Source organism: Phaethon aethereus (assembly GCF_964289735.1).
Source record: "Phaethon aethereus genome assembly, chromosome: 4".
Lineage (NCBI taxonomy): Eukaryota > Metazoa > Chordata > Aves > Phaethontiformes > Phaethontidae > Phaethon > Phaethon aethereus.
The window spans coordinates 39,067,743-39,085,149 of NC_138578.1; the positions used below are offsets into that span (position 1 = coordinate 39,067,743).

At 38.9% G+C, this 17,407-nt stretch overlaps 1 protein-coding gene across 2 annotated transcripts in view; it reads left to right on the forward strand.

The window, feature by feature from the left end:
- RAPGEF2 (Rap guanine nucleotide exchange factor 2) overlaps positions 1-17,407 on the forward strand; it is a gene marked incomplete at both ends in the record, with an annotated part of 191,771 nt that overhangs the window by 83,888 nt on the left and 90,476 nt on the right. For both annotated transcript variants that reach the window (XM_081999653.1, XM_081999654.1), the window contains one exon: positions 15,743-15,818. In XM_081999653.1, coding sequence (XP_081855779.1) covers positions 15,743-15,818 — 76 coding nt within the window. The remainder of the gene's footprint in view (positions 1-15,742; positions 15,819-17,407) is intronic.

Genomic DNA, 17,407 nt, shown 5'->3' on the forward strand with positions numbered 1-17,407 from the left:
TTCTCAGACTGATAGGCTCTGGTGCTTGGGTTTTTCTTGCCTTTCTCCCAGAATTCTTCCAAGACTGTCTGGGCGGTGTGGTCTGCGCTGCTCAGGCATGCTGCAATGCCGACTTGCCACATGCAAACCTGGCTTTGCTCTTGTCTTTAACCAGTCACTCACCTACACTCTTTCCTTGCTGTAGCCTTTTCTTTTCCTTTCTTACTGCCACACACAGCCAGTTCTCCTCTCCACTTCATATGGCGATGGAGAGCTGCACTCCTTTTGGCAAGTTCACAAATTTTACATTCAAGAGCAATTATTTAAGCTTTTTCCTCTAATTAAAAGATTCATTTTTGAAGTTGAGAGAATATCTGTTTTTTCTCTCTTCAAAATTAAAAGGGATGTATCTGCTTAAATATTGATGATTTAGCCCTCTGGTCTTTCCTGTACTAAAACAACTTTGAAAATCGAGTATCCAATTCTACTGGAGAGCCATTGAAGAAATCATAGGCTTGTTTGGAATGTGTTTAAAGCAATAACAAAACTCAGTTTGTGCAGAAATGATTTGTCCTTGTCAAAGTGTGTCCTGATTAATGTAAGAAAGTAACCTCTGTTAGAAGAGAATTTGTTAGGGAATTTGCCAGATTTTTTTTATTTTGTCAGGTAATGCACGTGAGTATAATAACGCTGGATGAGAGCTCTTGGCTATGTACATGCAATATACGGCTTTATGTATCCTGAAACATACATCCTAATTTTTGTGGTGCCTGGGACATGCTGTTTGGTGTGGCTTGCGTATATCTGGCTGATGATACGTTTATACTTTGAATAGAGAACTGTTTGTTGTTTTCAGTGAGTAAAATTATATCGATAGCTTTAATCACAATGATAAAATCCTTCTCTCAATATATAACCCTAATATATTTGCAACTTAGTGTTTATTAGTAATGGCTATTGCTGGCTGAAACTTACGAGATAACAGAACGAAATCGGTGTTTTAACAGAAAAAGCGTGACCAATATACACAAATATTTAAACCAAGATCAATTTTGAATTTGACTAAAGAGGGATTTTTTTGCCCAGAGCAGGAAGCTGAGAGTTTTAGAACAATGGGTTTGAGGGAGGCTCAGGGCTGTACTTTTGGGAGCTGCTGGTTTACTTATTTAAGCTGCGCAGGGAGTTGATCAAGAGCTCTGCTGAGCTTATTGAGGTTTTCTCTGTTTCTGAGTTTTGCTTATGGCTAAGGATTTACAGTGTCATGATGAAAACACGAAGACCATGCACTGGATCTCTTTAAAGAAAAATAACTCCCCAGGTTATGGTTTGAAGTCTATTTAAGAAATTACTTGAAAATGCGTCCTTTGGATTTAATTTTCCCTCAGAACTCTCACTTTTTAATATAAAACTTTATTTTTTTTTTGCTGCTAGTCGTTGCTGCTGAATTTTCTCATGACCTGTTTGCTGCTTCACTATTTCTATATCCAGCGAAGCGCTGTTCTGAAGCCATGCTCGTGACTATCTCTCAAGGCTGGTGGGAGGGTATAGAGAGTATGGTATTGTTGCGGGCTGACCCCCAGTGCCATCTTGTCTTCTGTCTGGTTTTAAATGCCTTGGTTCAGCATTTCAGTCCCTCAGCTGAAACTGAGGCACGTAGGAGAGTGATCTTATGGTTTAACACGGGAAAGACTGAGATCATAAGCTGAAGGAGGAAGTTGGAAGAAGTAGTAGAGATGTCAGTACACTTACGACTGAGTTTGTCTACCATGAATTAGTCACAGTGGATTTCAAATAGACATCACAAAAGTAATGCCAATTGCTTTGTACCATCTGCATCTACCTAAGACTGTGTATATCCTTTTGGATGGAGAAGTTTCCTGTTACCTGCAAGCACAAAATTAGACTATCACAGCGCACGTGACAGTAATTACTTCTTAAGACTCAAACTCCTGGAGGAAAGAAAAGCTCCCTTACAAGAGGGAGCATTTTATTGGGAGTTCATGGTCTGGCCATCTACCTTGAATGTGATTTTATGGCTGATGTTATCACTGAAGCCTGGAGCTCACTGACATGTGGCATTGCCGCCTTCCTCACGGGGTGCTGAAGGAGCTGGAGCTGCCATGGGTTTCACAGAATCACTAAGGTTGGAAAGGACCTTCAAGGTCATCAAGTCCAACCATTAATCCAGTGCCACCATGTCCCCTAAACCATGTCCTGAAGCGCCACATCCACACGTTTTCTGAACACTTCCAGAGATGGTGACTCCACCACCTCCCTGGGCAGCCTGTTCCAATGCTTGACTACCCTCTCGGTGAAGAAATTTTTCCTAATATCCAATCTAAACCTCCCCTGGAGCAACTTGAGGCCATTTCCTCTTGTCCTATCACTAGTTACTTGGGAGAAGAGACCAACACCCTCATCTCCACAAGCCCCTTTCAGGTAGTTGTAGAGAGCGATAAGGTCTCCCCTCAGCCTCCTCTTCTCCAGACTGAACGACCCCAGTTCCCTCAGCCACTCCCCATAAGACTTGTGCTCCAGCCCCCTCACCAGCTTCGTTGCCCTTCTCTGGGCACGCTCCAGCACCTCAACGTCCTTCTTGTTGTGAGGGGCCCAAAACTGAACACAGTTTGTCCCCGAGCTCAGCCCCCTGAGGGCCGGCTAGCAGGGAGGCTTTCAAGGACTCTGAATCTGGCTTCCTCACTCTAGACACAGTTACAGACAACTCCAGATGTAGCTGAAGTAGCTGAGCCATAAATTAACGGCGCCCTTGTCTCGTTATACCACCTGCCGTTACAGCAAAGTTCGTGATGCAGAGCACGTGCTACTTGAACCAGTAATGTCACCTGAAACTGTCCTTACTGTTTGCAGAAATTGGTGTATGGTTTTTTAAATATGAACACTTAAAATGTTTTTTACAGCTAAATGAGTTTGGTGTTACGTACATTTTGCTTTATTTCACCCATCTCCTGTTCTCTTGAATAATTTAAGAGTTCATTGAGGTTTGAAATTGGTCCTCTTCCAAGTGTGCTGCCAGTATATGAGGTGTTGGGAAGTAGAAGAGGACACAGTTCCTGAATGATGAGATTGGGTGGTGTCTGGTGTTGTTCCTGTCAAAACAATTATTTCAACGCTACTGGAATTTTGTTCTTGCACAACTGATAAAATGTTAAGGGACTTAATCTGTTACGCTGGCATCCTTTGAAAATAAAAATAGAAACCTAGCGTAGTGGGGCTAGTGCTACCAGGCTTCCTTCCAAGTTTGTAATGAGGAGATGAGAAGGTAACAGAGAAGGAAAAAGTGTCAAATGACCTGAATAACTTTTAAGTGAGCCTGAACATTTCTGATTCCTCTTAAGGCAGGGTAGGTTTTCAGGGGTGGAAGGGCTTTATCCTCGGAGAGGAGCCAAGGAGCCCTCACAAGCTGACAAATGCAAGCCTTGGACTAGTTTCTAGGCTTAAATCCTAGAGCTATGTCTCTTTCGATACAAAAGACCCTATGAAGGACTTGAGAGAGTCTGGATCACTTGTTGATGCTCAGGTGCAGTCGTGGAATGTGCATAACAACTTCATGTACTTTCTATAGGCGAGACACCGTTAATTGATGATGTAGAGCTTGTAGATTTAAGAGACCTTGTTCTGGTCCCTTTTTAAATTGTTTCACACACAGAAATTGTAAGCTAAGTAAAAATGGCATTTCCTACCACTGTTGCTATATTTAAAAAAAAAATAAAAAATTGAAATGGACTTTTCTTTTGTCGTGCTTTATTCAGGTCAATGGTGTTAATCTTCCCCATTGAAACCACAATTGTGTAAAAATACTAAAAAGTTAAATGTATCTATTTTAATGTCAAAATTATGCTTAAGACTTTGTAATATAGAGCATAGAAACAAAGTATGTAACAGTATAAATCTAAACCACTGCTTTTATAGCAAGTCCTGTCTGTGAACCAATTTAGGTTATGTTTGTACTTGCTGTATAGAATAAGTATAATAAAAAATTTTCTGTGTGATATGTATATGGGACATAGCTAAAGCTAAGGAAAAACAAAATTTGAGAGTAGAATTTTTCTGTGTAAGCACGAATGTATCTTAATAGCTCAAAGTAACTGAAAAGAACCTTAAGGAAAAATTAAAATTAAGCGAGCAGAGGGTTTTAACAGGCTAGCTTCATGGGGGACAATCTTTTAGCAGAAAGCAAGCAGAGGAAAGGAGAGAATCCTTGAAGGTAGCTGATAGAAGAAATATAATCTTTGACATCTATGAATGATACAAACTCTTACATTCCATTTTTTTAAATATTAGAAAGTTGTGGTTAAAATTACGGCTCTTTAGTGTTAAAAAAATGTGCTGAAATTATGGGCTTTTTGTTTTTGCTGGGAACGTTTTAGAATGCTCCCTAGGATGAATGGGAAAAACATTCATTCCACTGAAAACTTGTTTTTCCTGAAGATACTGACGTGTTCTTGTTGAAAAATTTTGGTGCTGCTTAGTTGATACTTGCTTTCTAAAATGTGCTGCAACAAAAACTGGCCTTGAAACAGTATGTCCTTTATTGCTGACTCTTCTCTTTCGCTTATTTTGTGTCTTGTTGGCTAAAGAGACCTTTTTAATCCCAGCATTAGGGTTTCTAATGGAGCATGCCACAATCTGAAGTAAATGAGAGCAACATCTAATCAATCCTGGAAACATTGTTCATCTTTGCTTTTATTATTCTTCCATACTTTATAATTATGTGATATTCACTTAATTTTAACAGTTCTCACTTGTACTGGTATCTTCTTTATAAAATAAATTACTTGTATGCAAATGGGGATGTGGAAAAAGTTGAGAGCTTTTTCTGAGAAGTTTAGAAGGAGAAAATTCTCTGTGTAATGAAGTATGTGGTTATTTTAAATGTGAGACCTGTTATACCTGATTATTCACTACCGCTTACATTGCTAATTAAAGATATCTGTCAGAAGAGAACTGTTCTTTTACAATTGATATTGCAGCTGGTGAGATGACCTATTCTAAAATCTGTTCCTTCTGATTTAAGGTTCCTTCTGATTCAACACTCAGTATTTAAGGTTTTGAGTTTTAGTGCAAACCTGCAAAACATCAAAAAAACCCTCATTTGCTTGATAAAACTGCATTATAAGATTCCTGTTAAGGGCAAAAAACCGTGTTTGTTTTACATGCTCTCAGGGTCTCTGGGCAAGTTTTATAAGTGTAATGAACTGAGAAGTTACCTGGTCATTGCTTACACCAAAATAACAACAAAATGAACTATGTGCAAAACTCTCATAAAGAATACCAAAGAGGGAGAAGTATACCCGTGTGGAGAGAGGGGACAGTGCACTGCATAGCGAGAAGGTAACGATGCTGGTTTAGGTATGATATGCTGGGGAAAAGAACATTTTTGGCAGGGTGGTGACGTTTTCACAGCCTCAGGAGTAATGCTCACTAGACAGAGAGGTCCATTTTAAATCCTGAAATTGGATATGATTTGTTACTGCTGAACAATTATATTTAAAAGAAGAATACATAGAGTAGAAGATCATGCTCACCAAAATTTGTGTACTCTAAAGAAAAGTCAGGAGGTATCTTAGAGTCCATCCTGTGCTTACAAGTGTGAGACTTGCAAGTCTTTTTTGAAATATATATATATATTTTTTTTTTTACAAAATGTCCAAGAAAACTCTTGAGGGAAGTCCAATATAAATGTGGCATGGGATGGCTGTCCCCACATATGGGTTTGGGGTATATGTGGGGGAAGAGCCTTCTCTTCACCTCATGTGGAACTCGGATGACCTAAACTTCTATAGACTTATCTTTGGTGATGGACGATCTTGATAAGCTGAAGTAATGATTTTTACTTACTTATGTATTTGCAGGACTGTAGGAAGGTGGAAGGAATCAAAAGTATTGTTTTGATTATTAGCATGATTCTGCTACTGTAATTCTCCTACAAGTAGTGTTTTTAACAGAATGTTATTCCATACCGTAGAAGACTTAAAAATGTCTGAGAGTTTTCTTTCAGGTGATGCTAAAATTTTTGAATTTTCAAATGATAATCTTAAGTAGCTAAAACAAGATTGTCACTATTACTTCACTTTTTTTACTTTCTTTGTTCATTCACAGTTACAGGGCACTTATTACAAGATACCTCAAATACATCTGCATTGTACTAATAAGATTTATGGAAGCTGGTTACTGAGGTCATGTGTTTAGCCCTCCATGTGAATGAATTAGTGGTATTGAATGAGTTAGGTGTATAAGTGGAGGTGGAAAATGTCAATATGTATGGTCTTGTTTTACTACTAAAAGCCTAGGTGACATGTCAAGTTACTAATTTTTTTTTTTTAAGTTTTTTAAAAAGATGACAGTTTCTTAATTATGAAAGTCTGTAGGGGGACTTGAAGCTTGCTATATATTTTTCAAGGTAAAAACCCCCATCTTCATTTAGGATCTAACATCTAAAGGCTTTGTATGTTGTTGGAAAAATACTCCTCTGTTGTAATGAATTTAATGAATGTTAATAAGCCAGACTGTGTTCAGACAAAGTCTGGGCTCTTAAGTAATATTTTCCTACTACTACTCATTCTTTGAGACCATTATGTAGATCTTGTGATGTCACAGTGGTCACCAGGGCAACACAGACGTCATTAAAATGAAGCATAAGCAAAGCTGTCTTTATTCAAACCATTTATTAATATTTTTTTTTTTAAAAGGAATAATTTAAAAAAGTAGGTTAGGAAAAAAGCTTTCATCTTTGAATGTGTTCCAAGATAAAATAATGTGAGAACTTCCAATTTAAAAATAAAATAGGGTTATTTTTTTTTCTGTTTCCCAGATAAAGATCTTTTTTGTCAGCTGTTCTGATGAGGTACCTGCCTTCTAGCTTTCTGTGCTAGGTACACTGCAAAGTTAGATGGCTGCAACACGCTAAATTTTGTGGTTGCCACTGCTGCTATGTTCCAGTTTTGTTTACCTATATATTTGTGTATATAGTTTATAAATACAGATCTTAAATGTCACAGAAAAATTTTGTAAACACATCTCTCTCTTGTTTAGTATATACGAAAGGGTCATAAAGAATCCTAAATGGTATTGTAGTCTGGAAAACATTCAAGATCACCTGCTGCTATAAAGGCCCTGAGCATCTACCCTTATTTGCAGTAAATTTGCAAAACAATTTTTTATTCCTTATAGCACGTTTTCAGATTGGGATTTTAACTGTTCTTCAGTTTAACTTTAGTTTTAAGGTAACATTATAAAACGCTAAAGTGAAAAGCAATAAATTTGAAACTTTACTGATTTTTTTTTTTATATAGTCAAACTTGCTACCATACTCAGTCTTGTAACTAGGTAAAATTTTATAATTAACCACACTTTTCAAAACAGTAGTCTGTACTAAAAGACAAGCTGTGTGAAGATCATAAGGCATGTGTTTCAGGGGTTGACTGAAGGGACTTTCTCTGGAAGCAAGCCTCCAGAATCTAACTAATTTCAAATTATTCACCATGGGTTTTCAGGAACTTCTTTTGAAGTGCTTTCAGGAGCCAGCCATCAATTACTAGATTAATGCAACCTCTGATCTGGGTTATATTTGCATAAGAAAGAAAGAAATCCCTGTGGGTATTAAGTAGGTAAAGCACTAGTCTGTCATCTGTAAGGATGCTAAATAAACGTGTTCAAAATACTGAAGAGGTTTACTAAAGCTTTCAGCTGGAGTTCAAATAAACTTTCACGCACTTCTAGCAGAAATTTTCTAAAGCATTAGTATACTGCAAATGTGGTTATCCTATAATTTTAGTGTCCTTCACGTAGGCTGGTTCCTCGCCGGGCGTTCTCTGTCTGGCTTGCTGGGTTCTTCCCAGCTTTGCGCCCTGCCGCTGCAGCACCGGCGTTACTGCCCTGGACGCTGTGATTCCTCTTCCCCCACAGGCAGCTGGTACTTTGGGTCCCAGATCAAAGCGAAGGAGCTGCAACGATGTTTGAGGGTTGCTTTTTCTCTTGTGAAACACCCCCCTCAAAGTATTATTAAGTGGCAGGTAGTTAGTTAGCTGTGATGTTGCGAGGGAGTCCCTTCCCTGACACATGAGCTCTTGCATCTGCGGCTGTAAACATCTAAGCTATCATATGACGCTGGATAAGTCTAATCATCCTTATCCATGGTATGTAGTGAGCTCATGTCTCCAGGATTTGCAAACAGTGACAGGTCTGCAAATGCCTCTTCAACTCATATTCCAGTTGCCAGCATCTCCATTTGCTTTTCAACTGAAAAGCATTTCTGTAAAGCAGTTATTTGCACTTGCTAAAAAAAATAATAATAATGCTATAAATATAATAACATTGTGAGAATTAAGTAAGTTAAAAGAAGATCTACTGATTATTTTGATACGCAGGTGACTGCCACATTTTAATTAAAAGTAATGTTTAGCACAAGTCAAAAGCAGCTTGGGTTTCACTTGCATATTTGCTTACTTCTTTCCAAAAGACAGGCACTAATTCGAATGGGAATTGGAGAAGTCAGCCTGTGTTATACAGAAGATCAAATTACCCGGTAACAATCTTCTGTCTTTAAGTCGCCAAACCCTCGCTTTCATGGTTTCCAGTGTGGGGGAAACCTGCTACTGCCTTCCCTCCTTGCGTCCTCCCCAGCGGAGGGCTGTTCGCGTTGGAGCCGCTCCGCATGCGTGAAGGGCGCTGTCGTCTTTTCTGAGGGGTCAGAAAATGGCCGTGCCAAATTTAGTTTTCATCAGAACACTGAAGCGTTCCCCTAGGGAGGCCTTGCGCATGTATACGCTCTTCTAAACTGTAGCTTTTTTTTTGTTTTTTCCTATCCCTGGCAAGGGGGAGCTGAGCGGAGGAACAGCCTGGGTTTCACAGCACGCTCATCTGAAACCCAGCTAAACCTGGCTTGCTTAGAACCACCCGTGAGGAGGGGCTGATGTTTTTAATTCTAATCTGGACATACCAAAATGAAACACGGCGGGTTTTAATAAAAGAAGATACAGGAGGAGGAACTTGACTGAATGCCTTACTATCTGCCTAAAGGGCAGATAGAAAATAAGCCCCATTTTTTCCCCACCTAGACTTCAAAAAGCTACTGCTCTACAACATTTCATTCAGGAACTCAGTGTGACTGGTTTGCTTTAAAACTAAATCCAACGCGTTTTGGCGTTGTTGCAAGTTAAACGTTGATTATTACATCAAGATTTGACTTCGGGGTTTGTCAGAGGCCAGACATTCTGCTCGTGTTTGCCGCTGTATCATCAGAGAATAATTGACGCAGTGATGGAAAGCAGCTGCTGGTCGCGGCTGAGGTCATGGCGCTGGTATGAGGAAGCAGCGCCACGCCACACGTGCGGGTGGGACGTGCAGCAAATGATGCGCCCAGAGTTTGGAGAAGAGAAGGGTAGAGGGAAGACAGGAAACGCGGTGGGGAGCGCTTGCTCTTACTACCAGCTGTTTACCTTCATTTGCAGGGTGGGTGCTGCCCAAAAGCAAATGAAGACTCTTTGCCTTACGTAACTTCAGATTCTAAATATGCTTAATGCAATACCTCTGTATTTCATTTTGGTAGTTTTCTGTGATCCTCCTAAACGTAGATGTCAACTGGTGCAATGCAATTTTAAAAAAAAAGAGGTTTGAGGTATTTGGTTTATGTTTTTATCATGAATATGTTAAAAGCTTGGGAAACTGAACTGAACTATGCGTAGCCTTGTGCTTGCAGATTTATTGAGGTACAGTCTAGAAGAGAAAGGGATTAATTTCAGGGACTGTGGGGGAGTGAAAACATTTACTTTAATCTCCACGTATATTTAGATGTCTTGTATTGACAAATACTGCACAGCAGTCATCTTAAGCCATAGGCTTTTTTGTACATCCCATTTGAAAACTTCAGAAGAAGGAAAGGTTTTGAATGTCTGACTGCTAGAGTTTTGGCATAAATCATTGCAATACTCATGTATTACATCTCTAGTTTTAATATCTTCTAGAACCATTTTTTTAAAAAGCAAAACTTGTATGGAATTTATTTCTTTACATAAATGTACAATAGAAAACTCAAAGAACTTGAGAAACGAGAAAATATGTTACTTGTATTTTTCCTTGCATTGGAATGTGTCTAAATGGAGTGTGCTTTTTGACTTAGAGGAAATGCCAATTAAATAGACTTTATTCTAAATCAGCAGCTTCATTCCAAATACTGCATTTGCAAATACCTAAGACTACAAAAATATTTAGCACTTTAAAATGTGCTGAAGAATGTGTATGATATAGATGACCATACTTTGTGGAGCTTTCTTTGTGAGACTTAGATGCAGTTTCACTAAGACTTGTGATTCGTATGTGAGTTGATTAATAGTTCAAGCTGATGCAAGGTGGTGAATACCAAAAGAAATAAAGGCTAAGGTTATACGGTAGGAGGAAAAACTAAAGTTTTGTATGTCAATTTTGAAAAACAGTTGTCACAAGTGAAATTGTGCTTTCTGCCCGTGATCTTCGATCTCTAAGAGGAAGGAAGAAAAGGGCTTCTCATTGAAAAAACACTTCTTGGTGTTCATTGTCAGCGGAGTTTTCTTCAGATTCTACATCGCTTTTGATGAACGCATTTACATTCCAGTGCTGAGAAATAACTTTTCCACTGGGGAGCTGGGCTGATGTGAAAACAGGAATGTGGAGGCCCAGGGCGAGGGGACAGGGCTGGATGCTGATAGGGAAACGTTCCCTCTTCAGTAGCTGCCGCCTTTCCTGCGAGCGTTGAAAAGAGCATCTGTGTGCGAGTGCGTCTGGGGAGCTGGGGAAATGGATGGGTCACGTCGGGAGAAAACCGCTCCGTCCTCCAGTGTCGTCGTGATTGTAGAAAGGATAGAAAGAGTCACTCTCGATACCTGGAAGGTTTTGGCTGTCTCTATGCGTAAGTGTTTATAAAAATTAACGTGACGCTTGTATCCGTAGGTGTTGCAGTTCGCTGAGGTACTTTGTTGTTTTGGTTTATTAGTAAATCTAATAAATTTGAAGGAGAAGAAATGCAGGTGGTGATCTTAAATTATTCTCATGTTGCTGTTTGTTGGCTGCTGCACTAATTGTAGCTTTGTAACTGTAAAGGTTTTTAAAATGAAAACTGAAAGTATAAACTTGTGTAAGATGGAAATCCTTAGCTTTCACTTAAAACTTGTCTTCTGTTAACCAGCGTATTGTAAACTGCAATACATCTGTTCTTTAGCCAACTGTGTATGTTTTGAGTATAACGAGTTATAAGGCGAGATGCGTATCTAGTAAGGTACACTTCTGGAGAAGGGATCTGTCATCTACAGTCAGTGTAAACTCAATTTTAGAATGCATTAGAATGGAAATGAAGTTGTAAATGACTTGTATGGATTAAAATACCTGCTTTTAATATACATAGTGAGCAAAAGGGTTTGGGTTTTTTTTTTTAGTACTAATTAATTTATTTGGAAATAATGCTTTTGAAGAGTCCAGTGGGAAATTAGAGTTTCTGTCAATTGCTTCAGGGAATAGTATAGTTAGGGAGCTGTTGCTTGGGGAGAATATTTAACCTTGTAAGAGGTTGTGGGTTTTTATCATTCACTTTCAAAATTGCTACTGTAAAGTGGATTCCTGCAAATACAATTGTTTTTATATCTTTAAGGTTTTTTGAAAGTAGATTTGTATTCACATAATGCATTCAGTATCTTTATGATGAATAAAAGTAACTGTGGTAGAAAAGGACTCCAGAAGTGAAATTGCTTCCCTGGATAGGTACTGAGGAGAGCATCTGTGACGTTTAATAAATACTCAGGGAACCTCAAGTCAGAGCTTATGTGGTAGCAGGAAGAAAAGTGTTGGAAAAACTGCTGCAAAACAAGGTTCTTTGGGGAATTTGGGTGAGGCAGCAATATTCTAACCAGGCAGACTTCTGGCTATCTAACTTACTGTTATAACCTCTGTATTCCGTATTGACAGCTGCCATCGCAAAGATAACTTTAAACTGCCTGAGCCTCCTTTGGTGAAGTTCTCTCATGCACATCACTGATTTAGAGAAAATAGTTGCAAAGCTGGGATTCTCTCAGGTGCATCACTGACTTAACAAGGTGCTATTTTTAGGAGTTGAAATTAGTAAGGCTTAAGCAGGAGAGAAGATTTTATGTAATAAGACAATTTTGATTGAAATTATTAGGGAATTATATGATACAAACAAATGTGACATGTTAATTATGTAAAATTCTCTAATGAGTTTTAAACACAAAAATGCGGTTTAAGCTTAAGCTCCCTAGTGAAGTCCTATATCCACAGGCTTATTTCACACTACAGTAAGGAGAGGAATAAATTTGTCAAATCCCGGATTCATTGAAATTGGCTAATAAAGGCTTTCTAAATTTTACTTTAGCTAGCCAGTGCTCAGGTAGGCTGTATGGTTTCTGATAAATCTGGGTAGTCAAACTCACTTTCTATGGTAAGTCTGGTCTAGCATTAAAATTTGGAAGGAAGAGTGTCTACAGAAGTTACTAAAATAGAGCTGGTATTATGAAGATAATCTGTCAACCCTTCCACTGAAACTTCCATTTGTTGCTATCATTTCTTTGTGATACCTAGGATCTCTCAATCCAGCGTGCATGCCAGCTTGCAGTCCCTTGTCTGAAGCTCTTCTCCTGCTATTTTATAAAAGGCTTTACAGCTTGGGCTTTTTGATCAGCTCAGTAAACAGACTGTATTATGTGTTGAGTATTTGCTTCTTTGTATTGCGTACTAATATTTTAAGTAACTTATTTTCAGTTAAATCAAGGATGTTTGGTGGCTTCCCCTGCCTAGTGGCTGGTTACTGCAGCTAGGGATTTCGAGTGGAGAAGAGTGTCACTGAAGTCCTTTTTCATTGGTCTTTGCTTTTTGCTCTTGTGCAAACTCTGAGAAATTAATTCTGATAAGACTTACTGACTTCAATATTGGTCTTCTGAATGGAAACAGTGAGGTTGGCAGTGCCCTAAGATCCCAGTGGTTTCCCAAAGTTGCATGTCAACGGGTATTTGTGTGACTGTGTGTGGGTATTGAAGTGTGGTTCTGCAACAGCTAGTATGCAATACTGTGATGGATGTTCTACCACAGTCAGAGTTGGAAACTTGTGAAGTGTCCAGTCATAGTGGAGAGTGACAAGAAAGTTTCCTAATTTTCACTGATTATGTGAATTCCTCACTGATGATGAGTTTTCAGCAGCACATTGGAAGTCAGGAGGTTTAGCTGGCATGGCATATCTGAGAACTGCAACACTTGAAAGGTCATTTAACTTTCTTCTGCCTTGATTTACTTGTCTTCTTGCCTACAATACTTCACGAAGATTGCAGAGTTTGTTTGCAGCCTTAAGTGCCTTGTGACCTTTGGTCAAAGATAATATATAGGTGCCATGCACTGTCTGCTCTGATAAATTTTGTGCTGTCACAGGAATCGGAGCAGTACAGCAATGACGTGGTTATTTGCTGTGAGAACCAGTGTGTTACTGGGAACAGGAATGAAGATTTTTCTTTCTAGTAATTCAATGCATGCCTTCTGTCTTAATATGTTGACTACCTGTTCCCTTGTGCTGAAGGGTAAAATCCAAACAAGTTATTCAAGAACAGAAAAGCACTTCCAAAACACAGCTTTTTCTTTTTACAGTGTGTGCTAGAGCTTGAAACTTTTGGATGTCCGCAGTGATTAGCAATGGGCAGAAGTTTAAAGCCGATACTTACAGACAGTGATAGAGGAAGAAGAAATGATGGGGTGGAAAAGTGTGTATGCATTTTCTGTTGAAATTAGTGTTTGCTGAGAGGCTACAAAATGGGCTGGAAAAAAAATTCAGCAATATCGTATTCTAGACTAAAACCAATGGTTACAAAGAGGGGACAAGGATCTGCGAGAGGAAAGGGAGTATGTCTGTGTTTGTTTTCAATTACAATATCAAATAAGTTGACTTCCTAATCGCCATTTTTGCATTGTTGTTTTTCAGTCAGTGAGTTGATTTACCTTCTCCTTTCTCTCCCCGCCTTTTCCTTTTTTTTTTTTTTTTTTTTTAAGGAAAAACTGTTCATGGATCAGGTTAATGACCAAGAAAATAAGTTTGTCATTTTTGCAACAGTCTAAAGAATCAAGATAATGGCTTCATTTTCTGGTATCTTTAAGAGTAGTTGAAATTGTATAAAATCCAAGATGGCATTGTAGAGTAAAACACCCTGTGTTTTGTTGCTGGGTTCTAGGAGGAAGCATGTTTTTGCCTCTAGGAAAAGACATATTTTGTCAAGAGACTTCTTTATTGAATGTTTATTTTCAAGAGGCTTAGTATTCTGGAAATTTTTTTCTATTGTAGAAGTCCCATGTACCATTAAATGCGATTATTATTTTGATGAATAAGCACAGCTGGCATTTCTTTTCAATATCTGACTGCCTTCTTTTTGAGCTATAAACTTGCTGTTGTCAAGAGATTAGCCTTTGGGGTAGCGAGTTAAATTGTTCATTTCTACTAATAGCCAGGCAGGACAGGAGAACAGATATAAACTGGCTAGACAAACTGTTCCAAACGGTGTATGAACTTCTTCAGTTTGCTTGTTATGAAATAAAGCTTAAAAGATTTACTTCTCGACAAACATTGTAGCTTAAGTCTCACCATGACTGTGCATTACAGGATTGGTTAAAATTCAGATTTTACAATTTTATTGAGTCTGGCTTGTTTTTCATTAAGTTACTGAATAGCTTTTGCCCGGTGAGCTTCAGATAAGGGAAGATTTCCCATGCCTGTTGCACAGTGCCAGGTTGAAGAAAGGGAAAAGCTAAACAGTTATTGGCTCTTGACAAATTTCAGGGCAGGTCCGTTACAGCAGGCTACACGAGGGGTCCTGAAGTTCCAGCCATTTTCTCATCCGTCCTGCCTTACCCTCTGTGACAGGAAAGGTCTGGCATTGACCTGGCAGGCTTAAATATGAACTCTGCGGAGGGGGAAGCACACGCCCCAGAAACAAACTTTACCGGGTTGTCTTTTCTTCCACTCTGGTGTCGCATTATTAAGGATCTAACCAAAAAGGTCTTGTATTTCACCGAATTATGTACTGGTTCTCTGCGCTCCACCTTTACCGCTGCATTTTGAGGATTTTTTGCAGTTAAGCCTGCAGACACACACATTCATTTAATAGAGGCAGAGCACTCCCGAAACTGAAACTAAAATAGCTTTCTATTTTATCCTCCAAGAAGCAAAATTGTATCATGCTTAATTACTGCACTAAGGTGGGAATGGGTCATGAAAGACAGAACAACCTTTTGTCCTCATCTATTCAATTTGGGAATACTCTCATGTTCAGCACCCTTATTTTATTAATTTAAGTAAAAAAGAGCTAATTGAAGTTGGTCAGCCTTTTCATCCTTTCCTTGGTATGCTAGTTAGCTTTCTTTATCGAAATGCAGATACCTTAGGTAACTTAATACTGTAATGTCAGAAGACACTAGATCAAACTCTGTAACGTAGTTCAGAATCATCCATGCATCTTCAGTAGACAGCACTTGCTTGACACTTGTTTTAGTGTTAATAGAATGATTTAGCAAATACTCTTAGTAAACCATGTAAATACAAAATACACAGCTCTCGGTGTCCTTGGGTATCAATTACTTGTTGAAGGACATATGCGTGAAACTTGTATTGTGTAGAGGTATGTACATTTTTTCTATGCTTTACAATATGTGGAGATGATGTAAATATGCTTACGGATTGTGTTATAGCTCTGATTTGTGTTCTGATCGAAGTATTTTTGTTCTTCAGTTTTGGCAAGCGTTCTGCAGGAAGCTTCAGGCGTGGCTGTGAATGCATTGTTTTAGAGCCATCTGAAATGATTGTGGTAAGAATATTTTCATTCAGTTGCATTCAAATGGTACAGACCAGCTTTGGTAACACTTCAACTTCCGATAAAACTTGAAGAGTTTTCTGTTTTGCGCATGAACTTTTTATAAATCTAAGATGTCATACATAACTTCCGTGGTATTCTTTGCACACCTACTTGCACTGTTTGAGTGATAAAGGCATCTTCTATATTGTTCCATTTACTTTTGCAGTTTTCTTGTAAAACTAAATTTTCTTGTGCTAGCAGAATAGCAGAACAGTTTGCGGTGCTTTGCTTTTTTTAAGCTGCTTTATTACTGTACGTAAGCATATATGCTTTAAAGTATTAATCTCAGGTTAGCTTAATTAATATTTGATTGAATTAAATTTATTCTCAGCTGTCTGAGGTTTTAAGAAGCAGTTTGAACATTTTAGAGTTCTACTGGATGAAGGTTGTTTGGATAGCAGTATCATCTTCTGTTGGATGTTTGATGATGTCTCTCCCTCATCCAATTCTAATTCAGAAAATCATCTTACGAAGCTAATACAATATAGTAGGGGACACGGCAAATGTGAGAAATGCCACTTGCTTTTTCGCTATCCCTGACTAAAACTTTCGGTAACTTTGTAAAGGAGCAGCTCCTCAACAGCAGCCTCTTATGCCTCCCCTTTGCCCCTGTATTGGCCCTCTGATTTGGCTGACTGGTTTGTGTAGCTTGTATCTAACCACAAGTCTGGGAAATGATTTGTTCTCTAGAGGTATGAAGTTTAGTTGGGTGTAGTTGTGTGGATGTCTGCCTGTCTCTTGTGCGTTTCTTGTTAAGTTACAAGGAAGAGTGATATAAAGATAGGCATAGAGAAAGGAGATGACTAAACAGCAGAAGTCCAGTAGAAATCTTCTGGGCTGATGGATAATGTTGGGTTGGGGCAGGTGCTCCCACATGAGTCATCTTAGTCCAAAAAACCCAACCTCTGGAATTTTGGGAAAGCTGAAACTGAATGTAACTTGAATCCAGCCTTTCAAAGGAATAATTGTACCTTGAATAGAAAGAATCCCATCCCCAGAGCTTTTTGGGCACTGTAGCTTTCAGTCTCGGGGCTGGATGAGGTCACTCTGTGGGGAGGAGAGGCAGGAGAGGTGTAGGGTATGGTTGTGACTGTGTCAGATGTGAAATAGGTACTCACTGGTGAGGGGGTGAGCGTTACCAGCTCTTCCTGGTGAACCAGGAGCTGTGTTCATCCCCTTGTATTAGTACACTGGCAGTTGTGGTTAGCGACGCGAGGTGACTAAAATGGGATGCTTCTGACACAGATATGCTGTAAATTCTTAGGAGTATTTTGTCTAATATTTCTTTTCCTTGTCGAAATATATAGAGGAACCTTGCAAGGTGCTTCATAAGCTCTTCTCTACATCTTCAGAAATACTATTTATCCCTGGGGGGTGGAATTGAATTGAAGAATGAGTTAACTGAATCCCCATATGTGGCCAGTGCTGAATGTTTTGGGGTTTTTTTCTTCATTACGCTGTTAGTCTGGAGTAAGGTTTCTATGAGTAGGAAGAACACAGAAGAGATGTTGATTTTTACTATAAAAAGATTGTTCTCCCTT